At 54.3% G+C, this 22,037-nt stretch overlaps 1 protein-coding gene across 3 annotated transcripts in view; it reads right to left on the bottom strand.

Moving 5' to 3' along the window:
• Positions 1-8,511: 8,511 nt before the first annotated feature.
• UAP1 (UDP-N-acetylglucosamine pyrophosphorylase 1) overlaps positions 8,512-22,037 on the bottom strand; it is a 29,725-nt gene continuing 16,199 nt past the window's right edge. For 2 of the 3 annotated variants that reach the window (XM_066261009.1, XM_066261010.1), the window contains exons 4-11: positions 21,770-21,945; positions 19,975-20,147; positions 15,872-16,065; positions 14,460-14,600; positions 13,593-13,781; positions 12,623-12,673; positions 9,658-9,724; positions 8,512-9,014 (exon numbers count right to left, since the gene is read on the bottom strand). In XM_066261009.1, the coding sequence (XP_066117106.1) occupies positions 8,922-9,014; positions 9,658-9,724; positions 12,623-12,673; positions 13,593-13,781; positions 14,460-14,600; positions 15,872-16,065; positions 19,975-20,147; positions 21,770-21,945 (1,084 nt within the window). In that variant the 3' untranslated portion in view covers positions 8,512-8,921. The remainder of the gene's footprint in view (positions 9,015-9,657; positions 9,725-12,622; positions 12,674-13,592; positions 13,782-14,459; positions 14,601-15,871; positions 16,066-19,974; positions 20,148-21,769; positions 21,946-22,037) is intronic. The other variant, XM_066261011.1, reaches the window with a different exon arrangement.

The following is a 22,037-nucleotide window of genomic DNA, read 5'->3' as shown; positions in this document are numbered from 1 at the left end:
GCTCCCAGCATCCAGCCCAGGGCACATGTGGTTCCAATTAGGACAGGGCTGGGAGGGGGAAGCAGGCACCAATCAGAGCCGCGCTCTGCTTGGAGACAGTTCTTCTGACCCGGGGGACCACGGGCAGAGCTGTAATTTACAGCAAAACCCATTCATACAAGAAAAAAAAAATATGGATAACCACGGGACACTCTTAAAGACACAGCCCTCTTCCGCCTCCATCCCCTGTCCCCTCGTCATCTGAGACGGGTCCCAGTGGTGGACCCCACCCCGCTGGCTCCCTCAGCCCCAACTCCAGGGAGCGGGAGCCTCTCCCCACCAGGCCCAGCGGCCAGGACAGCTGGGACATCTCCTGTGTGCTTTACTGACAAGAGTGCAGAGCTAGGCCCTCCCTCAAAGGCTCTGACGACGCCCTGTTCCACCCCGCGGCCCCCTCCGAGCACCCTGGGCAGCTAGAGGCTCCCTCCCGGGGTCCCTGCTTCTCACTGGACCCCAGCTGGCTGCCACCCCCAGGGCCAGACGCGGTTCTGGATTCAGTGGCTAAACGAAAACACAGCATTGACAAGGACTGCCTAAATTATTTTGAAAGGCTTTTATTTTCCTTCTCCCCACTATCCGTGGTCACGTTTAGAGAGCTTGTGGATGGGGAGGCAGGCCACAGGAGGGGGAGCCTTCCTCGGCTTCTAAGTGACAACTCTCAGCCTCTCCACCCACCCCGACTGCTGGCCTCAACCCTTCGGAGCCTGGACCGGTCCTGACCATGCTCGAGACGGCCCTGCACATCCAGAGGGTGCAGGGTAAGCCGAGGCTCAAGGTCAGGAGGTGGTGGGGGCTGGGAGTTTGGCAAAAGGAGGTCATGGAGACCTACTTCACCGTCCAGAGTCAGCCTCCTTAAAGAGGGCTTCCCTTCCTCCGGGCTGCTAGGTCGTCATTACCAGCTCTTCTCTGCTTGTACCTTGAGAGGCAGTCTGGGATTTCATAGCGTCCAACAAGCAAGGGTGAGGGACAGACAGGAGAGAGGACGGGGCCATGGAGGGACCGTCCCGCAGCACATTCAGAGAGGCCATACTTCATAAGAGGAACGGGGGCAGGGAGACCTCAGCATGAAGGGGGGAGATGTGGCCATGAAGATCCATGCTGTCCATGTCGAGTCCCCGAAAGGCCCGTCAGAAACTGGGCATTGGCGTCTACTTCACAGCTGGAGGCATGGAAGGTGTGAGCCGCTGGAGCGCAGCCACGCGGGGGCCGGCAGCGATCACGGCTTACGAGGAGAGACAAGAACCCAGGGTGTCCCACAGAGAGAGGCCTGCTGAGAGGAGGACTCGGCGAACAACCTCGAGAACCTGATGATGGGTCGGCGGTGATGGCGGCCGGGACTGCCACTCAGCCCGGTACCTGCACGCCATGTGCATCGAGCGTGTGTCAGGACTTTCCTGGGGCCTCCCTCCCATGACTGCGGACACCGGCCATGGGAATGGTCATTGATGGGCAGGTGTGCATCAGTGACTTGGCCACTAAAGAGGACATCTGCCCTGCTCAGGGGCATGGCCGGGGAGCCTGGAGGGCACTGTGTTCAGTGAAGCAGTCAGAGAGGATCGGGCTCAGTGTAACCTCATCGTTACGTGTGACCTTAATAACAGGAGCCTGCTCTGTCCACGTGAACTGGGAGGGGTGGGTGGGCGGCTGCACATGTTGATGAAGTCTGCTCACCCACAGGGAGACGTATCTCCATCCTTACCCTCCCTCCGTCTGTCCTTGGAAGCCCACCTGTGTGTTGCTGCTCGTTAGCCCTTCCTCCGCAGAAAGCAATGAGGAATTTAAAACTGTCCTGCGTGGGATTCCCCCATGGATGAGCTAAAAAGCCAAGCTCTATGGCCAACGTGAGGTCCACCCTCGACTGTGTGTGCTGTCCGACAGATGGTACAGCGTCGGACCTCGGACAGCTGGGGCATCCGCCTTGTCAGGGGTCCCCAAACTTTTTACACCGGGGGTCAGTTCACTGTCCCTCAGACCGTTGGAGGGCCGCCACATACAGTGCTCCTCTCACTGAGCACCAGTGAAAGAGGTGCCCCTTCTGGAAGTGAGGCGGGGGCCTGGATAAATAGCCTCAGGGGGCCGCATGCGGCCCGCGGGCCGTAGTTTGGGGACACCTGCGATGGAAGGTCCTCGTGCCACCTGCCCAGGAGGACAGAGCTCAGGGAGAGAGCTTCCTGCAGGGCCTCGCGGGAATGGGGCAGCATCTAAGCTGGCACCTGCTCCCCGCGCCCCTTGCATCCCTGCTGCTCACCCAGCATCAGCGGTGACCTTCTCAGAGCCTCCAGACCTCTGACGTCCCCCAGTCCCTGTGCACGAGCCTCGAGGTGTCAGGGTCAGCACAGGCTGACCACATTCTAGAGGCAAACAGAGCCGGTAACCGGTCTCCACACGGGCACCTGGGCACCTGAGTGAGGAGGAGGAAGGCATGGGTGATGAGGAAGTGGCTGCAGCAGGAGGGAAGAGAGGTCCAGAACGAGGTGCTACCATCCTCAGTGACCGGATGGAGGGCCAGCGTGGGACGTGCCGAGGAAGACCCGAGAGGGAGAAACACGTTCGTAGCACCTCACAGCGAGAGGCGGTGAGGACACGGGCAGCCACTGAGCACCGTGAGGGTGGAAGCTGCGCCTCTATGAAGGTGGCAGAGGGCAGTGGCTGAGAACATGGCTCTGGCCCCTGGACACCTGAGGGGAAGGCCTCATTCTGCTCCCTGCTATCAGCATGACCTCGAGTCACTGCTCTGACCGCTCTGTGCCCCATGCCCTGATGTGTGGCGAGGAGGGTTGTCTTGAGGGACAAATGAGCTTAGGAAAGTAGAACATGAATGCAGGGACCTGCCTCCTCATGACCACAGGCAAGTGTTGACTGGCAGCCGCAGAGAGGACAGGAGCATACATGAGTGGAACACAGAGGGACAATGGCTGTTGGGGAACCTGGGAAAAGTCATGAGCTCGGGATGCGTAGGTGCGTGTCGCACAACCAGAAGGACTCCCCGGGGTCACAGGAGAAGACACGTGCAGGTCGCAGAGCCGGGCCCTCCCGCACATGCCCTGCAGACAGGAGATGGGGGCTTCAGAAGACGGAGGACCATGGCCCCCACACTCTTTGTGTCATCAAAGGCAGAGTGGGCCCAGGTGTTCTGACCCCTAACCCATCTCACACACAGTGCTGGGAAGGAGACTGGCCAGTCGGCGGGAATCTGGAGTGATGTGCAAATGGCCAGGGACACCGAGACAGAGCTAGGGGCGAGGGTCACCAAGGGCCAGCCACGTGGGCCCTGCCTCCTTGCACTCGAGCTCTCCACTCCGCATTTTCACGTCTCCTCTAAAGTGAATTGAAAAGACGAGGTCTCTAGACACAGCCCACAGAGTCTCCAAATCTGAAACACAACCTGACATCATCGTAGTCCTATCCCGAAATGGACGTTTGAGAATTATGCCTCCAAGGCAATGAAAAATGCAGAAAAAGCAACCACATACACACACAAAAAAACCTGTGAAGCCTGACCAGGCAGTGGTGCAGTGGATAGAGCATCAGACTGGGATGCAGAAGATCCAGGTTCAAGACCCCAAGGTCTCCAGCTTGAGCATGGGCTCATCTGGTTTGAGCAAAAGCTCACCAGCTTGGACCTAAGGTCGCTGGCTCAAGCAAGGGGTTACTCGGTCTGCTGAAGGCCCATAGTCAAGGCACATATGAGAAAGCAATCAATGAACAACTAAGGTGTCGCAACGAAAAACTAATGATTGATGCTTCTCATCTCTCTCTGTTCTGTCTGTCCCTGTCTATCCCTCTCTCTGACTCTCTCTCTGTCTCTGGAAAAAAATAAAAAATAATAATAATAAAAATTAAAATAAAAAACTTGTAAAACAAATAACAATAAAATGTTAGGGAACCATCTCATTTTTCACTTCCAAATGTTATCAGATGACAGAACAGCAACGTGTCCTGTGTGTTCCGAGAGTCCCCATCGTTCGCGGGATGCTGGCAGGGACGTCTCCGGCCAAGAGGGAGACACGTTCCCTACCGCCCGATACCATGATTGTACACGAGCTGGAGAAGCTGTGGGACGTTTTTGTATCATCGTAGGCCTGGAAAGGCTGCTGTCGATTTGACCTAGCATCGGAAGGATGAAGGGAGACGATCAATAAGAGGAGATATTCAGAAAGCCAAGCCCTTGTCTACCATAACGGAAAGCAAACAGCTAACATCTAAGATGAATAAGTTAATACATCACCCCCCATCTAGACAGGTATCCATATACAAGGAAATATGGCAGTGAATCCGGGGGGGTTGGGGGAGGGAAAGATGCCATAAGAATTTAAAGGCCGGCAGAGGGGAGGTTGCGTGGGCGTGGTGCAGAGAACTGGTAGTTTTACAGTAACTTCCTAAACGCACAAGAGAGGTAAGATTTTAGTATAAATGAACTTACCAGAGCCCTTTTCCCAGAGGGCTTTTGTTGGAGGGAAGTCTGGAGAGAGCATATAAACGTAAGAAGAAAATGTTGCTAATCTTTCCGACCCACACTGTTGACACCACGCCTGGGACTTGATCCAGGGCTGCTCCTGCCCCTCCCTTCCTCATCTTCTTCTGTGGTTTCTACCATTTTATGCACACAGAGACCTTTAATTACTCTCCGTGAACTGATGGCCCCTCCATTCCAAGTCCAGCTGCCTTAGAATCTAGTGTGAACTCGGTCACTAACTGGGACCCTGGGACCCTGAGGGGGCATCATATTCCTTTGGTCCTCAGTTGTCTGGTCTACAAAATGCTCAGACCACGTGATCTGTGCGTCCTCCTGCGGATGGGAGGGAGGGGTGGTAGCAGAGGCGGTCAGTGGTCGGTGCAGGCCGAGCTGTGGGGCTCCTGCAATGCTGACCTGGGCATAGAGCTGCTCGGTCCCTGCAGCACACGAGCCGGCTCTCTGGGGTAAACACGCAGACGCTGCATGCCAGAGCCTCTGGGCCCAGTTTTCTCCTAAAGCCTGAAGGCTGGAGACTGCTGCCCCCTGCTGCCCAGAGTGGCCTGCCAGCTGGACAGCCCACAGCAGTGACTCCCAGAACCAGCCACGTGCTCTCAAAGAGGAAGTAGGGGTGAGCATGAACACCTGTCTGAGCAGATGCGTTTTGTGTGCTCCAGGCTTCCCTGTAGTTGCATCCTGCCCTCGGGGCTGGCTCCCTGCTGCCCCAGTAGACAGCAGGACAGACAGAAGGAGGACATGCACAGAGCTATAGAGTGACTACTGTCCAGAAGACCAGGGGCTCCAGAAACAAGCCCGAGTGCCACTGCTGGACGGGCAGTGGAGTCCGGAGGCCAGGACAGAAAGATGAGGCACACCAGCTCTCTCTTAGCAGACACTCGTCGGAAGGATGCTTGGGCCTGTGGTTTGGTCACTGTTGGGACATCCTCACCCCTGATAAGCAGTCTGGCAGCTGCAGTGCCTGCGGGCTGGTCTGTTCACCTCCCGCCTGCAGCCAGGGCACAAGTCCCAGGATGGGGGTCTTCTTCTCAGTCCCAGGAGCACGTGATCAAGACTGACACTCCACTCCCCACAGTGCAGGACATAGACGTAAACAGGCCCTTCTCTCTGTGGCCAAGAGCACTGGCCTGTGTCTGTGAGCAGTGGACACGTGTGTGCACAGACTGTAATGGGGGGGCGGGAGAAGAACCTTCTCCCTTAAGCAGCTCCTTGTCTGAGTACAGCCCAGTTATAGTCTCAACACCACTATTCCCCGGACTGCTCTGCTGGGGCTGCATCCACACACACACTCATATTTGCATATGCACATGCACAAACATGCACACACATGCACACAGACACAGATACATGCACAGATACAGGCATGCACACATATATACACATGCACACATGCACAAACATGCACACACATGTACAGATACACATGCAAACAGATACATGCACACAGATACATGGATATACATGCAGATACATACATGCACACATGCACATGTAAAAACACAAACATGCACACAGATCTGCACATGTACATAGATATACATGCACAGATACATGTACACACATAGATACACATATGTGCAGACATGCACACATACACGCACAAATGCACACATGTAGACATATGGATACACACATGCACAGACACAGGTGCATGCAGACACATGCATACACATGGACACAGGCATACATATATATACACATGCACACACAGACACAGATGCATACAGAGATACATGTGCATGCGCTCAGAGACGACGTTCCTTCCTATGATATCAGAGGAATGGGGCAGGAGATTGAGAGCCATAACCAGTCTGGGACATGTTGCGATACCCCTCATTTCACACTAACATGGGCGTGGCCCTGGAGGCAGCACCAGTCCTCGTGGCACTGTGACGCAGCATCCTCCTTTGAGGCTGTGGACAATGGGTCTCGCACCCCGGTGTCTTCGCTGGAACTGCTCTCCCTTCCCGATTAGCCTGCTCTGTCCTCCTCGGCCCAACGGCGTGAGCACACCGTGTGCATCTCGCCCCTTGACCTTTTGGAGAGCCAGATGGCATTTTCCAGAATGTTGCTGGGTGAGGAGGTGTGGAGGAGGCAGCGCGGCTAAATCAGGCTGCAGTTCCAGTGTCAGGGAGACAGGACCTTAGCCACTCCTGCGCCAGCTACTAGTCTTGGAGTCGTAGGCCAGTTGTTCAAACTCTTGGACCCATCACTTTAAAATGTATCTTAAAACTCTAAAATGCCAGCCCTGGCTGGTTAGCTCAGTGGTAGAGCATTGGCCTGGCGTGGAGTCCCAGGTTCGATTGCTGGCCAGGGCACACAGGAGAAGCGCCCATCTGCTTCTCCACCCCTTCCCCTCTCCTTCCTCTCTGTCTCTCTTCCCCTCCCGCAGCCAAGGTTCCATTGGAGCAAAGTTGGCCCAGGCGCTGAGGATGGCTCTATGGCCTCTGCCTCAGGTGCTAGAATGGATCTAGTTGCAACAGAGCGACGCCCCAGATGGGCAGAGCATCACCCCCTGGTGGGCATGCCGGGTGGATCCTGGTCGGGTGCATGCGGGAGTCTGTCTGACTGCCTCCCCATTTCCAACTTCAGAAAAATACAAAAAAAAAAAAAAAAAAAACCCTCTAAAATGCCAAGGAAGACATCTATCTATTTTATTTTTAACCAAGGTACAACTTCAGAGAACAGTGTTCAGCTTGATGGGTTTTTCGGAAGGTGTGCACACGTGTAACCACAGCAGGTCAAAATACACGCTGTTTCCAGCCCTTTGTCCAACGCCAGCTGTCCCTCCACAGACATCTCTCTTCTGGTCTTCCCCGTCACAGACGGATATGGCCAGTTCTTGATGCCCGCCCCAGTCCCACCCCTGCTGCCCCCCCAGGTGACCTGCGGCGTCCCTGTCTACCATGTGGAGCTGGACACACCCCAGCCCTGCTGCTCACACTCCAACTCACCTGAGCTTCTGTGATCAGTGCCTGCCCCAACCCTCACACTTCCTACATCTGCAGAGCAGAAGACCCTCCCGTAACATTCCGTCTTGTGACACCTGCCAGTGGAAAATGAAATTCATTAACCTCTGGAGCCTCTAGACATAATTTTTAGAACTTTTCATTTATCCAGCTGCTGACTTTATATGCTTTTGGTCAATAAATGCTAAATAAAACGTATTTATAAAGATCAGTACTTTTATGCAAACTCTAGTTCACACACAAAGAACACTTACAAATAATCTATGGCCCCATTTTATATTAAAAACCATGTTATCTTCTCTTCTTTTCAATCTCCTAGCTAAAAACAACAAGCAAACAAACAAAAACAGTCTTTTTTAGCAAGAGACAGGGACAGGAAGGGAGAGAGATGAGAAGCATCAACTCATAGTTGTGGCACCTTAGTTGTTCATTGATTGCTTCTCATATATGCCTTGACTGGGGGGCTACAGCTGAGCCAGTGACCTTTGGGCTCAAGTCAGTGAGCATGGGGTCATGTCTATAATCCCACACTCAAGCCAGATGAGCCCGCACTCCAGCCGGCGACCTCAGGGTTTTGAACCTGAGTCCTCAGCGTCCCAGGCCAATGCTCTATCCACTGTGCACCACCTGGTTAGGCAGGAATTACATTCTTTTGAGCCCTAAGTGCCACAAATACGTGGGCAAAAGAGAAGAAAGCGATATGGAGTCAGGTCCCACAGCCCTGATGAGACAGCTCTGAGCCCGACACCACCCCGCTGAGGACGCACCCAGACACAGGACTGCACCCCATCCGCTCCCGTGCAACCATGCATGACCCAGACATGGCCAGAGGCACTGCAAAGGACAATGGCGTCTGGATGAGGCCCTACTACGTGTGGCGAGACACAAGTCCAAAGCCATGTGCTCGTCAGAAACCTCCACCACCCATTCCCCTCAAGTGTCGACTTGGGTTTCTGTGTCACCTCAAGTTTCTCCCGACTTTCCTATTCTCCCCATGGAATACATTCTTCAAGCGAAAAAGGAAAGCCCAGAGACAGAAAAAAAAATTTATTTTACTGTCTAGTTATTTTACTTAAAAAGTTTACTTTTTGATAAAATAAAATGAATTTCAGTACCATAGAGACCTCCCAGTGTGCGCAATGCAGGGACTCGCACAGCCGTGAGGACGGGGCAGGAGCCACACACCCGGCCACACTCGAGCCGCAGGGCACGTCTGGACGGCCATGTTCTCGGGGGCTTGGGAAGGAAGTGTGCAATTGGAAAATATAAATAAGTCCTTCAGTGAGCCGATAATCAGGAAAACGCTTCTGCGCTCAGTCATCTGGATCTTGGGGGAGGTGTCGCGGGGACGAGAGCTCGGCACGCAAAAGGAAGCCCGGGTACTGGGGCTCATAGTCGGTCCATCAACAAAAGAAGCGGCCCTGACGGGGGCAGGGCCGGCCTCAGATGCCGTTCTTCACTAGCTCGTGCACACCCCTCTCGTCGATGACCAGCGGTGCGTGGAACTCCCTGTCGGCCACGTAGCTCTCTAGGCCCTGCGGGGAGGGTGGAGACGACACAGGGTCACAGTCGGTGGGTGCCGGCCATGCGACCCTGGACCAGGCTGCCGCCATGACTAACAGCTTGAAAGCCAGAGGCGAAGCCGAGGTGCAGAATTTGTCAAAAAAGATCTTTTATAACCGGGCTCAGTGACCTATTATGACTGCACGAAACACAACAGACAAGCAAACGTATGCTGACTACCATGCTATTTGTAAAGTTAGTGAGATGACACTAGCTCTTCCTGCCATCAGCGCAGGTTCAGGGACGTCTGAGCACGGAGGGCGTCCCCACACCAGCGCTGAACACGCTCCCAGGAAGCAGGGTGCACACTGGAGGGAAGGGCCCGGCTCCCTAGTGCTGGGAGTAAGGGCACTAAGTGTGTGCAGAGCACAGACCCTCTGCGCTGGAACAAGCCTGGCTGCTGCGTGTGCTCTGAGAAGCCCGCTGCGTTTCCACGGCAGGCGGTGGGCTGACGTGAGGGGGCTGCTCGGGTGACCCACGCACTCGGGCAGGGGGAGGGCCGGGTGATGTGTCGGGACCGGGACACCAAAAGGCCCCGTCTTCTCTGAGGGCAGCTCTGCTGATCCGGGAAACCGTGCCCAACGCTGACGTCTACAAAGAGGCAGAGACACTTACTTCTCCGGCGTAGGAGACGAGGGGTGAGATCTCACACTGGATCGGGACATCATTGGCGTCCTTCAAGCTGTGGAGAAAAAGCATGTTACAGACCATCTCCCACATCACCTGCCAGAGCGCAAGGACAAAATACGGCTCCCTCTGCAAAGCCTGCTGCTGCTATAAACAACTCGACGGCCACACCACTCCGAGGGCTGAGAGACGAGCGCTGTCATGGTCAGAAGATGCCCCGGGGGGCCTGTGCCACCATCAGCTTGCAGAGCACCTCCCCCACACGCACGCATGTCCTGATGGCCCTCTCATTTCTCATCACCTCCCAGTTTTAAGGTGCCACCTCCTGCTGGCACCTTCAGGGTCTCAGCAGGAGCCCCGTCACAGTCCTCAGCCTCGGCCTCACATGGGGACTCGGACTTGCTTAATTATTGCACTAATGGCCTCATTTAATGTGACAGAGAGGACAGTCATACTGAGCACTGCTGGGCTCTGGTGTGTCACAGCTCACTGTCACCACGGCCACAGCCTGGGGAGCTAGGCATGGAGGTTGACAAAGATGCCAGCGTACCCCAAACAGCGGCCTCTCACCATGGGGGCTACTCAAATGTAAACTCCTCCAGCTATAAATGTTAATATCATTTTAAGACTCTAAACCATCCTGGTAACGAGCACACTGGAGGCATGGGCATGGGTCTCCTCTGTCGCTGTCCCCGCCCCCTCTAACAGCGAAGGAGGGGCTCCCCCAGGCCAGCCTGGTCATCATACCCCCTCCAGGTCACACTCGACACCGACTGCCACTGGCAGCCCTGAGTGTCTACAGCACTGAACACACACAGCAATAAACCATGTCTACAATGAAGTCCTTAGCCCCCTGAGCCTCTCACCACCTCACGAGTTGTACCAGCGGGTACAGGGCGCGCAGAAACCCCATGTCCCACAGCCTTGAACCCTGGCTCTCCTTCCTCGCAGCAAACACTGGCCTAAGCTACTGTGGAGCCCACACAGCCAGAGGCCCCGGAGGGACACCCCAGCCGGTCCTTCTCCACTGGGCCCCTCCGATGGCCCTGGCTCCCCCCCTCCCCCACCGTGCTCTAAGGGTCAGCTCAGGCCCCATCCCCCAAGAGCTGCCTGCGTTCATTTGTTCACACAGAAGGTACACTGGGCATCTGCTACGTCACTGCCCCCCAGGGTGACTGTGTCACATGTTTAGGACATAAACACACTCTCACGTGTGTGAGTCTGACCCCACAAGGGGCTGCAGGAAACAACGTGTCGTCCTGCATGAGCCACCTCAGCGCCAGGCGCACCAATGGCACCTGCATCTGGGAGGTGGGGTGGGCGACAGACACACCGACTCGGAGACAAGACGCTACAGAGACGGGCAGGCAGCTCTCCAGACCAGTGCTGGTTCTGTCACGAGAGCTCCAGAGACCCGGTCCAGGCCCTCCGGGGCGGTGCGGAGTCACAGAGACCAAACAGGACAGCGAGGTCCCCGCCCGGCCGAAGCCCTGGGGACCGGGTGCCGGGTCAGAAGGTGGTTTGGGACCTGAGGGACACAGCACCGGACGACCTCCCTCTCTACACAGAGGCTCCCCAGAAACGCAGGCCCACTGGGGAAAGAGAGCGGACGCCCTGGGGAGGAAGGGCAGAGCTGCACCCCACGTGTGCACTCTCGGGGCCCGGCACTTCAGCCCTGTAATGCTGCTGTCCCCCACTCTGCAGACAAGTCCCACTGGGGCGGACCCTGCCAGCAGATAAAAACGGACAATGTCACTCTGTCAGGACCCAGCACTCCCTCTGGTTCCTGCTTACGCTGAGGTCACCTCCCCTCCGGGGCACCTTCAGGGTCTCAGCAGGAGCCCCGTCACAGTCCTCAGCCTCGGCCTCACATGGGGACTCGGACTTGCTTAATTATTGCACTAATGGCCTCATTAAGTAAGTGGGGAGTAAAGTACTAACTAAAAGAAGTTGAACAGGGACTGTTTAAAACCTTTGGAATCTTAGCTGAAACAGCCAGACATTGCTTTAGGTGTATAATTAACAACTTCTCACTTTTCAGATTAAAAGCCGTGGTTCGATGAGAAGGGAATTTAGGGCTAAAAATTTATTTCTGAAATCATAAAAGCAGCTTGCTTCCCCATGCTGGACGGGACAGAAAGTGAGGGTTTGGCACCTAGGTGCGCTGGCGTGAGGCTGTGGCCGTCTGTGGTCTCGGAATCCATCAGGCCTGTGCGTCCCCTTCCCCTGGTCCAGGCCACGCCCGGAAAAGCCATCAGTGTGGGACCCACCACACAGGACGGACAGACAGCACGGGCAGCAGGGAGCACGCGAACGAGACCAACAGCAGGGCCCGCTCTGAGAAAACGCCCGTCTCCAAGCACATTCCCATGTCATCCGAGAAACATCACACAGACCCAGTGACTCTGAGGGTGTAATAAGCTGTCTCTTTCGCTACAAAGACATTGGCTCTTCGCCTCTGTTCGCATCAGGAGAGCAGCACATGTGCTTCCAGCTATAAACTACCTGCTCCCCAAAGGGATCTTCCGTAGGAGCCGGGTCAAAAGTGACAAGAAGTGACAGAGAGACCAACGGGGAGTTGCTAGTGTGAGAATGAGGAGTCGTAGGAGCACTCCAGGGAGACCCCTGCACTGCGCCCCTTCTGTCCTGCTGAGCTGAGCCCGCCGAGAGCTTGGCCGGCGTGCTCCCTGGCCGGCGACCTGCTGCAGGCCTTACCTTTGCCGTGGGTGTCGCTGCCAGCCCGGGTGCCTGCGGACGGTCCTGGAGGAGGCATGCTGCCGCCCCGCATGCACTGCGGCTCTTAGTTAGTGTCGCCCAGACAGACACCTCCACCATGGAAGCAGCACCCAAGAGCCCCGCCCGCCCGCGAAGAGGCAGCTCTAAGCTACGAGCCCGTTAGTGCGGGGGAAGTTCAGCCCGTCACCATGCGCTGCAGGCAGACCGCAATATTTACTTGTCACTGACATCGGCTGTGAGGACCTCTGATCGTCCACGTGCCGCGGAGCTACGTAGGAACAAAGAGGCGTTAATGGGGATGGAGGAGACCGGACACAGCAGTGACGTGGGGCTGCACAATGCAGCTGACCAGGAGGCAGGGCGTGCTAAGTCACCCACTGAGTAGCAGGGATGGAGGTGACGAGCAGACTCGGCCAGGATGAAGCGTGAACGCAACCCGACATACAACAGGGCACACCTGTGACAAGGCAGCGCCCAGTGGGGGTCCGGGACGCGAGGCTACGTGGCACTGCCTAGACCAGTGCACCTGCCTGGAGCCCAGCCCTGCCCAGAAATCAGAGCTCCCAGGCACCCAGTCAGACCTCTGTCCCATGAGGACACAAACTACACGGCAGAACACTCTCACGTAAGTACAGGAACGGCAAAGGACTTAGAAGGTACCAGTGACGGTTTTATCATAAAATATAAGATCTAGCTTAAAAGGGCTTTATCTCAAAATTGTATAGGCATAAGTATGAACCTTCTTTTTTTAAATTCTAAAATCCCCAACATATCTGAAGGGTAAGAATCAGGGACTGAGGGCACCACAGTAAGACAGGTGGCCCTGTGTCACGTCGGTGGCATGTGGGCGGCAGGACTTTTAAGGGGTCCCACAGACAGCACTTGCTGTGAGCCCACAGAGGCGCAGCATGGCCACTGCTGACGGCTTGGCCCACAGGGCACACTGGAGGGTGACCTTCCAACCACGATCCAGCAGGAGTCCATCACGCCCTCAGACACGAGGGACTCGGAGGAGACCCCTCTCTAAGAAGAGGAAAAGCCAACATCTCTTTGTCACGGGCAAAGCTGTCATGAGTTCATACCAGGAGGTGCCCTCACACGGCCTCTGCCCCTTCTTAAAGATGTAACAGACCTCAGAGAAAGAGGAAGAGGCGGCCCCAAGGGAGAGCCCGAGGCAGGAGGCTCACCGGGGAATTGCGGGCAGACGGGAGCCGTTCTCGTCGATAAAGTGGCCTCCGGCGTTGAGCACCCAGCAGTGGTGGAGGGACATGAGGGCGTGCCGGGCTGTGGTGGGGTTGTCCTTGCCATTCTGGCTGTCTGCATTCTTCAGGGGAGAGAACTCGTCTTCCCGTAACACCTCATACACCACAAACTTCCTGGACAGAACCAAAAGAATACATCAGACTATGAGACAGAGCCGCCCCCAGCGTGACCCCCGCCAAGCCTCTGCTCCTCACTGGCCGCTCTCTGACCCAATCTCAGAAGAAGGCTGAGAAAAGGAATGCTCTTCTCCAGTACCAGACGGGATCTGTCCTGCCCCAACCAGTTAGAAAGACTAGAAATCTTAATGCACAAAGACCTCGCTGGTATCTGCTCTGGAAAAGAAAGGGTGAGCAACAGTGTGTTTGCTGTGACCCCTCTGTGCTAAGCTCTCCCTGCACTTTCACTGGTCAGTTCTGAGACATGCATCTCAGATCCATGTGATCTTCCACAGAGAGCCACAAGTGCTGAGCAAACGCTCCTGAGACACGTGCTCTCAGGTACAGAACATCCTGAACACGGCGGTACCTGCCCTTTCGTCCCCCGGGCAAAGTCAGTGACTGGGACTGTCCTGCAGACCAGCCAGAGAACTAATGAGCTGACACAGAGAACCCCCTCGGGTCAACTCAGCACTCCGGGGACCAGCGGCTCCACACCAGGGTAAAGACACGTCCAGACAGCACAACACGCCCGACAACTGCCGTCAGACGACCCCTAGAACGGCGTCCTGCCTGGGAGAGGTCAGGGCAGGTTCCAGGGCACACACGTCATCCTGCTGGCTACACGAAACCTACTTTGCAAACTGGAAGATGTCGAAGACAAACTTCTCCATCTTTATTCCGTTAGGCTTGTCGGGCTTAACCAGCTGCCCCTGGGGACCCACGTACGGAATCTTCTTCTGAGCCACGTGGTGCTGCAGCTGTGGTTCGTAAACACTGAGCAGGAAGGAGAGACAGTCACTGTGTGAACTACAAATGCCGGCAAGCCAGTAACCGCCCCGGAGCCAGCACTCAGCCACCAGGACGAGATCACAAGGTGCGGAGCGCTCGTCATGGTGATGAGCTCAATGTTAGAAGTACACACAGTGGCCCTGGCTGGTTGGCTCAGTGGTAGAGCATCGGCCCGGCATGTGGAAGTCCTGGGTTTGATTCCAGGTCAGGGCACACACACAGGAGAAGTGCCCATCTGCCTCTCTACCCTTCCCCTCTCCTTTCTCTCTGTCTCTCTCTTTCCCTCCCGCAGCCAAGGCTCCATTGGAGTAAAGTTGGCCCAGGCACTGAGGATGACTCCATGGCCTCCGCCTCAGGTGCTAGAATGGCTCCAGTTGCAACAGAGCAACACCCCAGATGGGCAGAGCATCGCCCCCTGGTGGGCATGCCGGGTGGATCCTGGTTGGGCGCATGTAGGAGTCTGTCTCTCTGCCTCCCCGCTTCTCACTTCAGAAAAAAAAAAATACACACAGCTGCTCACACCAGCATCTCCCCCACACTCCCATGCTTTACAAATGCTCTCCTCTGAGCCCAACTTTTCCCAAGACCACTGCAGTTTTGGGGTACAGGCCTGAGTGTTAACAGTCACTACAGGTGTGTCAGCGCAGTGAGACACAGCATGGGGGCAGGGCACACGGGAGCTGCACTGAGGGTCTAGGGAGAGCTGTGAGACCATGCAGCCACCGGAGGCCCAGGTGCTGTCAGGTAGAAAGTCAGACAGCACGAGCATCCCCTCCAACACCTGGGGACAAAGAGCTTCCCCAGTCCCTGGGCACGAGGACCACGCAGGTCCCCTCCGTGCGTCAGGCTGTTTTCCTCTTTCTCTAACATACTGGCTCCTAAAGACTCGTCCGGAACCTGATGTGTAAACCATGCAAGCAGCTTTCTAAACTTATAGGTGCCCTGTGTCTGCCCACCGGAAGTCTGGGTCAGTAGTGGGAGGCGTCTGCATCTGCAAAGTGTCCAGTGTGGGGTAGATGGGGCGTCAGCAGCACCCAGCACACAGGTGCAGGGAGAGAACTAGCTCCCACACTGGGGATGGGCCCTGTACCCTGTCTCATGGCAGCACCCTGTCAGGGACCTGCCCCTGGTGGAGGTGGCCCTCAGGAAGGGGACAGATTCTGCAGGGCTAGACTTGGGGTCTCTTCCTACCTCTCACATAACTCTGCTTCTGGTGAGAAATGAATAAAAAAAACCCGAGCCCCATCTCGCCGTACTTGACCACGTCTCTCAGAAATGGCACGGTGAAGAAATGGTTGGCAATGTTCCCCGCGTTGAACAACAGCCGTCCATTCGGGCTCCGTCTCTGTGCAGTAGCCAGGGAGATCTCACTGTACTCCACCACCTGGTATACGCCATCCACGCGGCACACCACACCCACCGGCTCTGTCGGGTTCGTCTTCTCCACCACCTGCGCAGAATAATAACAACAGCCCAGGAGGACCCTGTGTGCTGGGCCAGCCATCGCTGCTACTGGGGCCGTACTGCACTTCTTTGCTTATGCCATCTTCACGTGAGCACCAAGTCAAGTGGGTTCAACCTCAGACGGTCACCTACCAACCCCTCTTTATAATCTTTGGAAGACTCTTTCCCAACTGAACCGAGGCCGATCACCCAGCAGCACAGAGCCCGGAGGACTCGCCTGAACTGGGAATAGTTAAATGGTTATTTAATTATCACACCCCCAAATACCTCTCATGCGCATTATGTCATTTATCTTTAACCACACTCGGCCCCTCAGAGAAAACGTGGAACGAAGCCTCTCGGGTTCACTAGGCACAGAAGAAGGCGCTCTGCCTCTCATTCTACATTGCCCAATGCACTATTTCGTTTGAAAATGACACGTCTTTCATTCTCACTCGTGAATACAGCATACCGTATTTCCCCATGTGTAAGACACACCCAGTTTTTATACCCCAAATTTTTCCCCAAAAAAGGTATGTCTTATACATGGAGAAATACGGTATTTCCTGTTTTCAGGGATTCTGCTAAGAGGGCAGGGGCAGCACAGGCCAGTAGTGGGCTCCTACCCCAACCTCAGACAGAAAGGCCCACCATGCTTATCAGTTCTGGGTCCTAGATTTTGTTTCATGAGAATTTAGCCTTTAAAACTGGCAAACCAGAGATTTAACCATCTGTTGATGGCTTTTGGCTAGGGAGAGAGCCAAGAGAGAGGTGTTTGTGGAAATCAGAGGGAAAATTAAACAGTACTGAATTTTAAAAACCTCACAGGTGCTTCAGAAGCCCCACCACCCCAACCCCGCACAAGTCCCCTACGGTGTTTAGGAGAAAACTGCAAAAGAACTAATACAATACAAAGTCAAGATGCAGATGACAAGACTACACAATGGAAAAATCACGGTAACAAGGACTTGAAGGTACTGCTCTGTCAGCCTTGTTCAGCACGCTTCCGAGTATTTTGAAAAACTTGATCCCAGTTTGAAAAGTCTACCCTAAGTGTGGATGACGGCACATCAGTGAAGTTAAAACTTTTCTCCAGAAACTCATTTAAGTCAACATAGCCAGCAGCTGCTGACCAGACGCAGGAGCCACGCCAAGAGCTCGGGTCACACAGCCATCCGGCCGGAGGCCAGCCCAGCGTGGCACGGCAGGCACTTGGTGCACCTTCCTGTCCCCTGAAAGGCTCACAATCTTCGGTGACAAGGAACCTTCCTTGTCAGTTGGAGCTAAGGGAGATGTCCCACAGCAAACGATGCAGACTAGCCACAGGCCTCGAGGCAACAGGCTCTCTCCCACAGTCCAGTGCCTCTTGCCCTGTACCCACCATGGGCGTCTTATACGAGATCTGGAACTGACTCCTCTCATCCCAAGTTTTAAAAAAATGCACACATGGTTTGTCTTCCGATCACCTCCTTATACTCTGACGCTGTGGGAAATAAAGACAAGCCCACTTCACATAGTGCACCTCCGAGCTGCTCATCTGCAGGTGAAGGGCTCACCTCTGTGATGAGGAACCCCTGACATTACAACAGTGCAGACCCCGGCAGAGCACATGTCTACTGCATGAAGGACAGGAAGGACACACGGTGTAGAATTCAGAGATCTGCTCCACTGTCCAGGAGCCAGATCCTGAAAGCTGAGTGCAAATAACCCATCGGCCTCGGTCAGTTGGTCACGGTGTCACTCTAGAAAGTGACTCTCACTCTCTAGGCTTTTCTCACAGCCCTCACTCCTGAAAAAACTTCATTCACAAGACAGGAGCCCAGTAAGAAATACTGCAAAGAATTCCACTGCCACATGAAGACCCCTCCCTAGTGTAAGTGCTTTCAGAAGTAGTTTTTAGTATCTTGATTTTATTAAAATGCAAAGGGTGGGAGGGCGGATTAATAAATGTTCTCTAACATGGCTACAAGTTCCACGCACAGCATTATGGTGGCACTTGGGTCCCAGACCACACGAGGAGTGTGGAGAGTGACCAGGTGATGAGCATGCGCGCAGGTCGGCGTATCAGGGCAGCTTCGGAATGACAGCGAGGACGCGAGCGCTGCAGAGCCTAGTCCCATCATGTGATGTGGTCCCAGAACAGGAACCTGTGGCTGAGACCCTCAAGCCTGGCGACTCAGACCTGGTTGCAGGGTGCTCGTTCCTGTGGCCAGAGGGGCTGACCCGGGCTCTGTGCAGACCCTTCCAGGTTCAGCACGCTCTGATCAGACAGATCTGAAATGGTTCTGTGGCTCAGTGCAGTGAAACTCAGCTTCTGTTTTAGAAAAGAGTGACCCAGTCAGCCAAAGTCAGAAACGCATGTCTTGTCTTGAATCTTCTGGCTACTTCTGCCGCAGCACTGTCTCAGACGAGGCGGAGCTGGTGCTCAGCGGGGGCACTGAGCTCTTGAGTCTGACCTGCCGGTCACTCCTCCACATTCTAGGCAGGAGTCTCCCCAGACCCCTACATCCTCTCAAGTCTGGTCCTGGGCAGCTGAAGACTTCAGCTTCTGTCTGTGACTCTGCATTAGAGCGACAAACAAATCGAGAGAAATGACGTCTTCATAATGGAAAATCTCCCACTGAGCATATGGTGTGTCTCCATGGCAGGTCTTGTTTTCAAATCTGTTTCTGTCAGAAGCCTGTATGATTTTTGCTTATGACCGAAAGGTCTTCCCTTCATGTCGACATTATAACATTAGTTCACATTTTCTTCTAAACCTTGATGAGCTTTTTCAATATTTGACTTCATGACCCACTTGGGATTGATTTTGGGATGAGCTCTGAGGGATAGGGCTTACTTTACTCTTAGCCCGAGACCTCACTCCCTCCCCCATGGGTCTGAATGCTGCATTTTCACACAGCACATTCCTACACGCGCATGGGCTGTGTCTGACCCACCTGCGCTGTCCCGTTAACCTGTCACACCTTCGGCTTCAGCACCACACTATTGGTTTTCATGTACGACCCATTTTCATGTCTGACATTGTCTCCAACCCTCTTCCTTCCTTCCTATCATCATGTCTCAACATCTTCCTGGCCACCTTCATATGTTTATTCTAAACTTTACAATTAATTTGCCCCCAAATGTCCCCAGAATTGCCTCACTGGGACTTTGATCAGGAAGGTATTGTACTTCAATTTAGTAAGAATGACACCTTTACAGATTCTCAGGAAAGTAATATTTATATTGATACGTTTAAACCTGCCTACGTGTTTTCAAGGTCCCCCTCACCTCCTGTCTGATTCTGGGACACACGGTGGGATCTGTCCTCTCTCAGAAAGGCACGTCTCCTGTTTATCACCTGTGCAACTAAAAACAATGCTGCAAAGGACAATGCCAAGGACAGGACTCTGTCATGTGGCATCACAGACCCCCTCCCTTGACCTTAACCTCGGTGTGTCTGTGGTCATTCGAGCAATGATTGCCCTCCGTTGTCCCCAGCCCCCATCAGCACGTTTCATCCATCTCATGCACAAGGCCGTCTTGTCACTTAACACCCTACTGAAGTCTCCATCTGCTACTCCTAACGTCCCGCACACACGACTCCAGTAATCTGCTTGACTACATACAAGCTGAGAGCGACAGCGCCATCCCTGGCCTAGTGACAACTGTCCCTTCCCAGGTACCCGGTTTAAACTTTTACTTGTAATGGACAAGTACGCTACTTCTAGAATCACATGTTGCGACTCTCGGAAAAAGGAGCTTGGGTGAGAGGCAGCTGAGTGCTGTGGAGAAATGAAGGGCTCTTATAAACACCCCAGTTGCCCCGATGACTCTAGTTGGGTGCGGGCAGTTGGTATGGTATGACTCTAGTTGGGTGCGGGCAGCCACACAGAGGGCCAGGAAAACTGCACCGCGCTTAAAAAGACCTTACCTTTGCTCCACAGTCCGCTCCCTTCTGCACGCAAAACCCAATGAACCTCGGGTCAGCCACTCGCACCAGGATGTTGTCGACACAGTAGACGTGGACACTCCAAATGCCTCTATGCTCCATGTCCCCCACGATGTTATGGGCGGCCAATGCCCGGTACAGGCCACCATTCCCATCTGGGAAATGAAACAGCCCCTTAATAGCACAGCAAAGGCCCTGGTCAGTTGGTTCAGTGGTAGAGCATCGGCCCAGCGTATGAAAGTCTCAGGTTCAATTCCCAGCCAGGACACACAGGAGAGGCGCCCACCTGTTTCTCCACCCTTCCCCCTCTCCTTTCTCTCTCTTCTCCTCCCTCAGTCAAGACTCCATTGGAGCAAAGTTGGCCCAGACGCTGAGGGCAGCTCCATGGTCTCCACCTTAGGCACTAGAATGGCACCAGTTATAATGGAGCAATGCCCCAGATGGGCTGAGCATCACCCCCTGGTGGGTATGCCAGGTAGATCACAGTCAGGCGCATGCGGGAGTCTGTCTGTCTGCCTCCCCACTTTTCACTTCAGAAAAATACAAAAAAATAAAAATGAAGAGCATAGCAAAGCCGCTCTGAAGGTCACCCAAAGACAGAGCTTCTAGTAGAAAGGTCCAGGTGCGTCACACTGATGACTTTGAAGGTCATTCAGCACAAGTACCCTGAGAAGGGCATCGTTATTATAGGACAAGCCAACCCTGAAGGCCATACCTCCCTTTTTAATCTGCCCTTTCAACAACTTAGCCCATACTCTGAGGTGAAGTATGAAATTATTTATCAGGCAATGGTGACTCCGGAACTTCTCAAGTTCTGTTAACATTTGTAAGCTTCGTGTTAGCTCTGCGCTTACAGCCCTGTCTGGCGACCTCAGCCACGTCTAGTACAAAAATACAGGGGCATTTTGTACCAGATAATGTACGGCTTTTAACTGTGTAAAAGCCGACTGACATGGAAGTCTACCGTGAGTTAAACTAAGGACAAATAACAGCCCCTCCTCCGCATCAATTTTTAGCGCTGCCTGACGCACTTCCACCTGCAGGCTCGGCTGCAACGTAGAAGACAAGAATGTAGACATCACAGAAGAGCTGAGAGAATAGTCAGTTCTTCCATTGACTAAAAAGAATTAAGTACAGAAGGAAAGGAAGGACCTAAGAAACCATGGTTAGTTCAGCCTTTCCAACGCGCACAGAGCCACAGATTGGAGCCTGCAGACACCCCTCCTCTCCTGTGGGGGCAGCACACCCAGGGTCACAGCCCCGGCACGCCTCCACTGGCCACCTGCCCACATGTCACTGGGTCGTGCCAGGAGGAGACTCGCAGGCCCCATGCCTGAGCTGCGGTGCTGCTCATCCTGTTGTGTCTCCTGGCTAGGGAGCGTCTCCACACACGTTTCAGCTCTGCTCCAGAGTGACGGCCCCCGCCCCATTCAGCCTCTCGCACCCCACCCTGCGGAGGGTGCCGGTCTTCCCGCAGCCACACCACAGCATGAGTGTGGGAGGATGGAGAGCACTCTGGCCACCCGGGCCCCACCGGACAGACATCCAGGTCACCCTGTGATACCCTCATTTAAAAAAAGAAATAATTGGCAAGTTGCAAAAAATTTTAAAAATACTAGTTTTTAACACCCAAATCACCATATCAAAAAGAAAAACAAATCTGAAACTACCATTTCCTGTCACCCAAAGGTCACTTGGTCACACTTTGAATATCATTCAGTCACCCAAATCTGAAACTACCATTTCCTGTCACTGTTAACTAAGCACGGTGACAGACCTGGAGCCATAGAGACCTTGTTCTTGTCTTCCAGAATAATCTTCCCATCGAAACTCATGGCCGGCAGCATGCCCTGCTGAAAAAAGACCACATCCTCCTTCTTCAAGCCAAAGTACTGGTGCCTGGTGAAGAATTCCTCTGTGGATGCCACTGTCCGGCCGCTGGTCATGATGTACCTGGCGAGAGAAAGGGGCCCCTCTCAGCAGCTGCGCTGTCTGCATCCGGGGAAGACACGTTGGTCTGCTTCCCAGGCTGAAGGACGTCAGTG

Source organism: Saccopteryx bilineata, chromosome 2, assembly GCF_036850765.1.
Source record: "Saccopteryx bilineata isolate mSacBil1 chromosome 2, mSacBil1_pri_phased_curated, whole genome shotgun sequence".
NCBI lineage: Eukaryota > Metazoa > Chordata > Mammalia > Chiroptera > Emballonuridae > Saccopteryx > Saccopteryx bilineata.
This window is presented reverse-complemented; position numbering and strand designations above follow the sequence as displayed.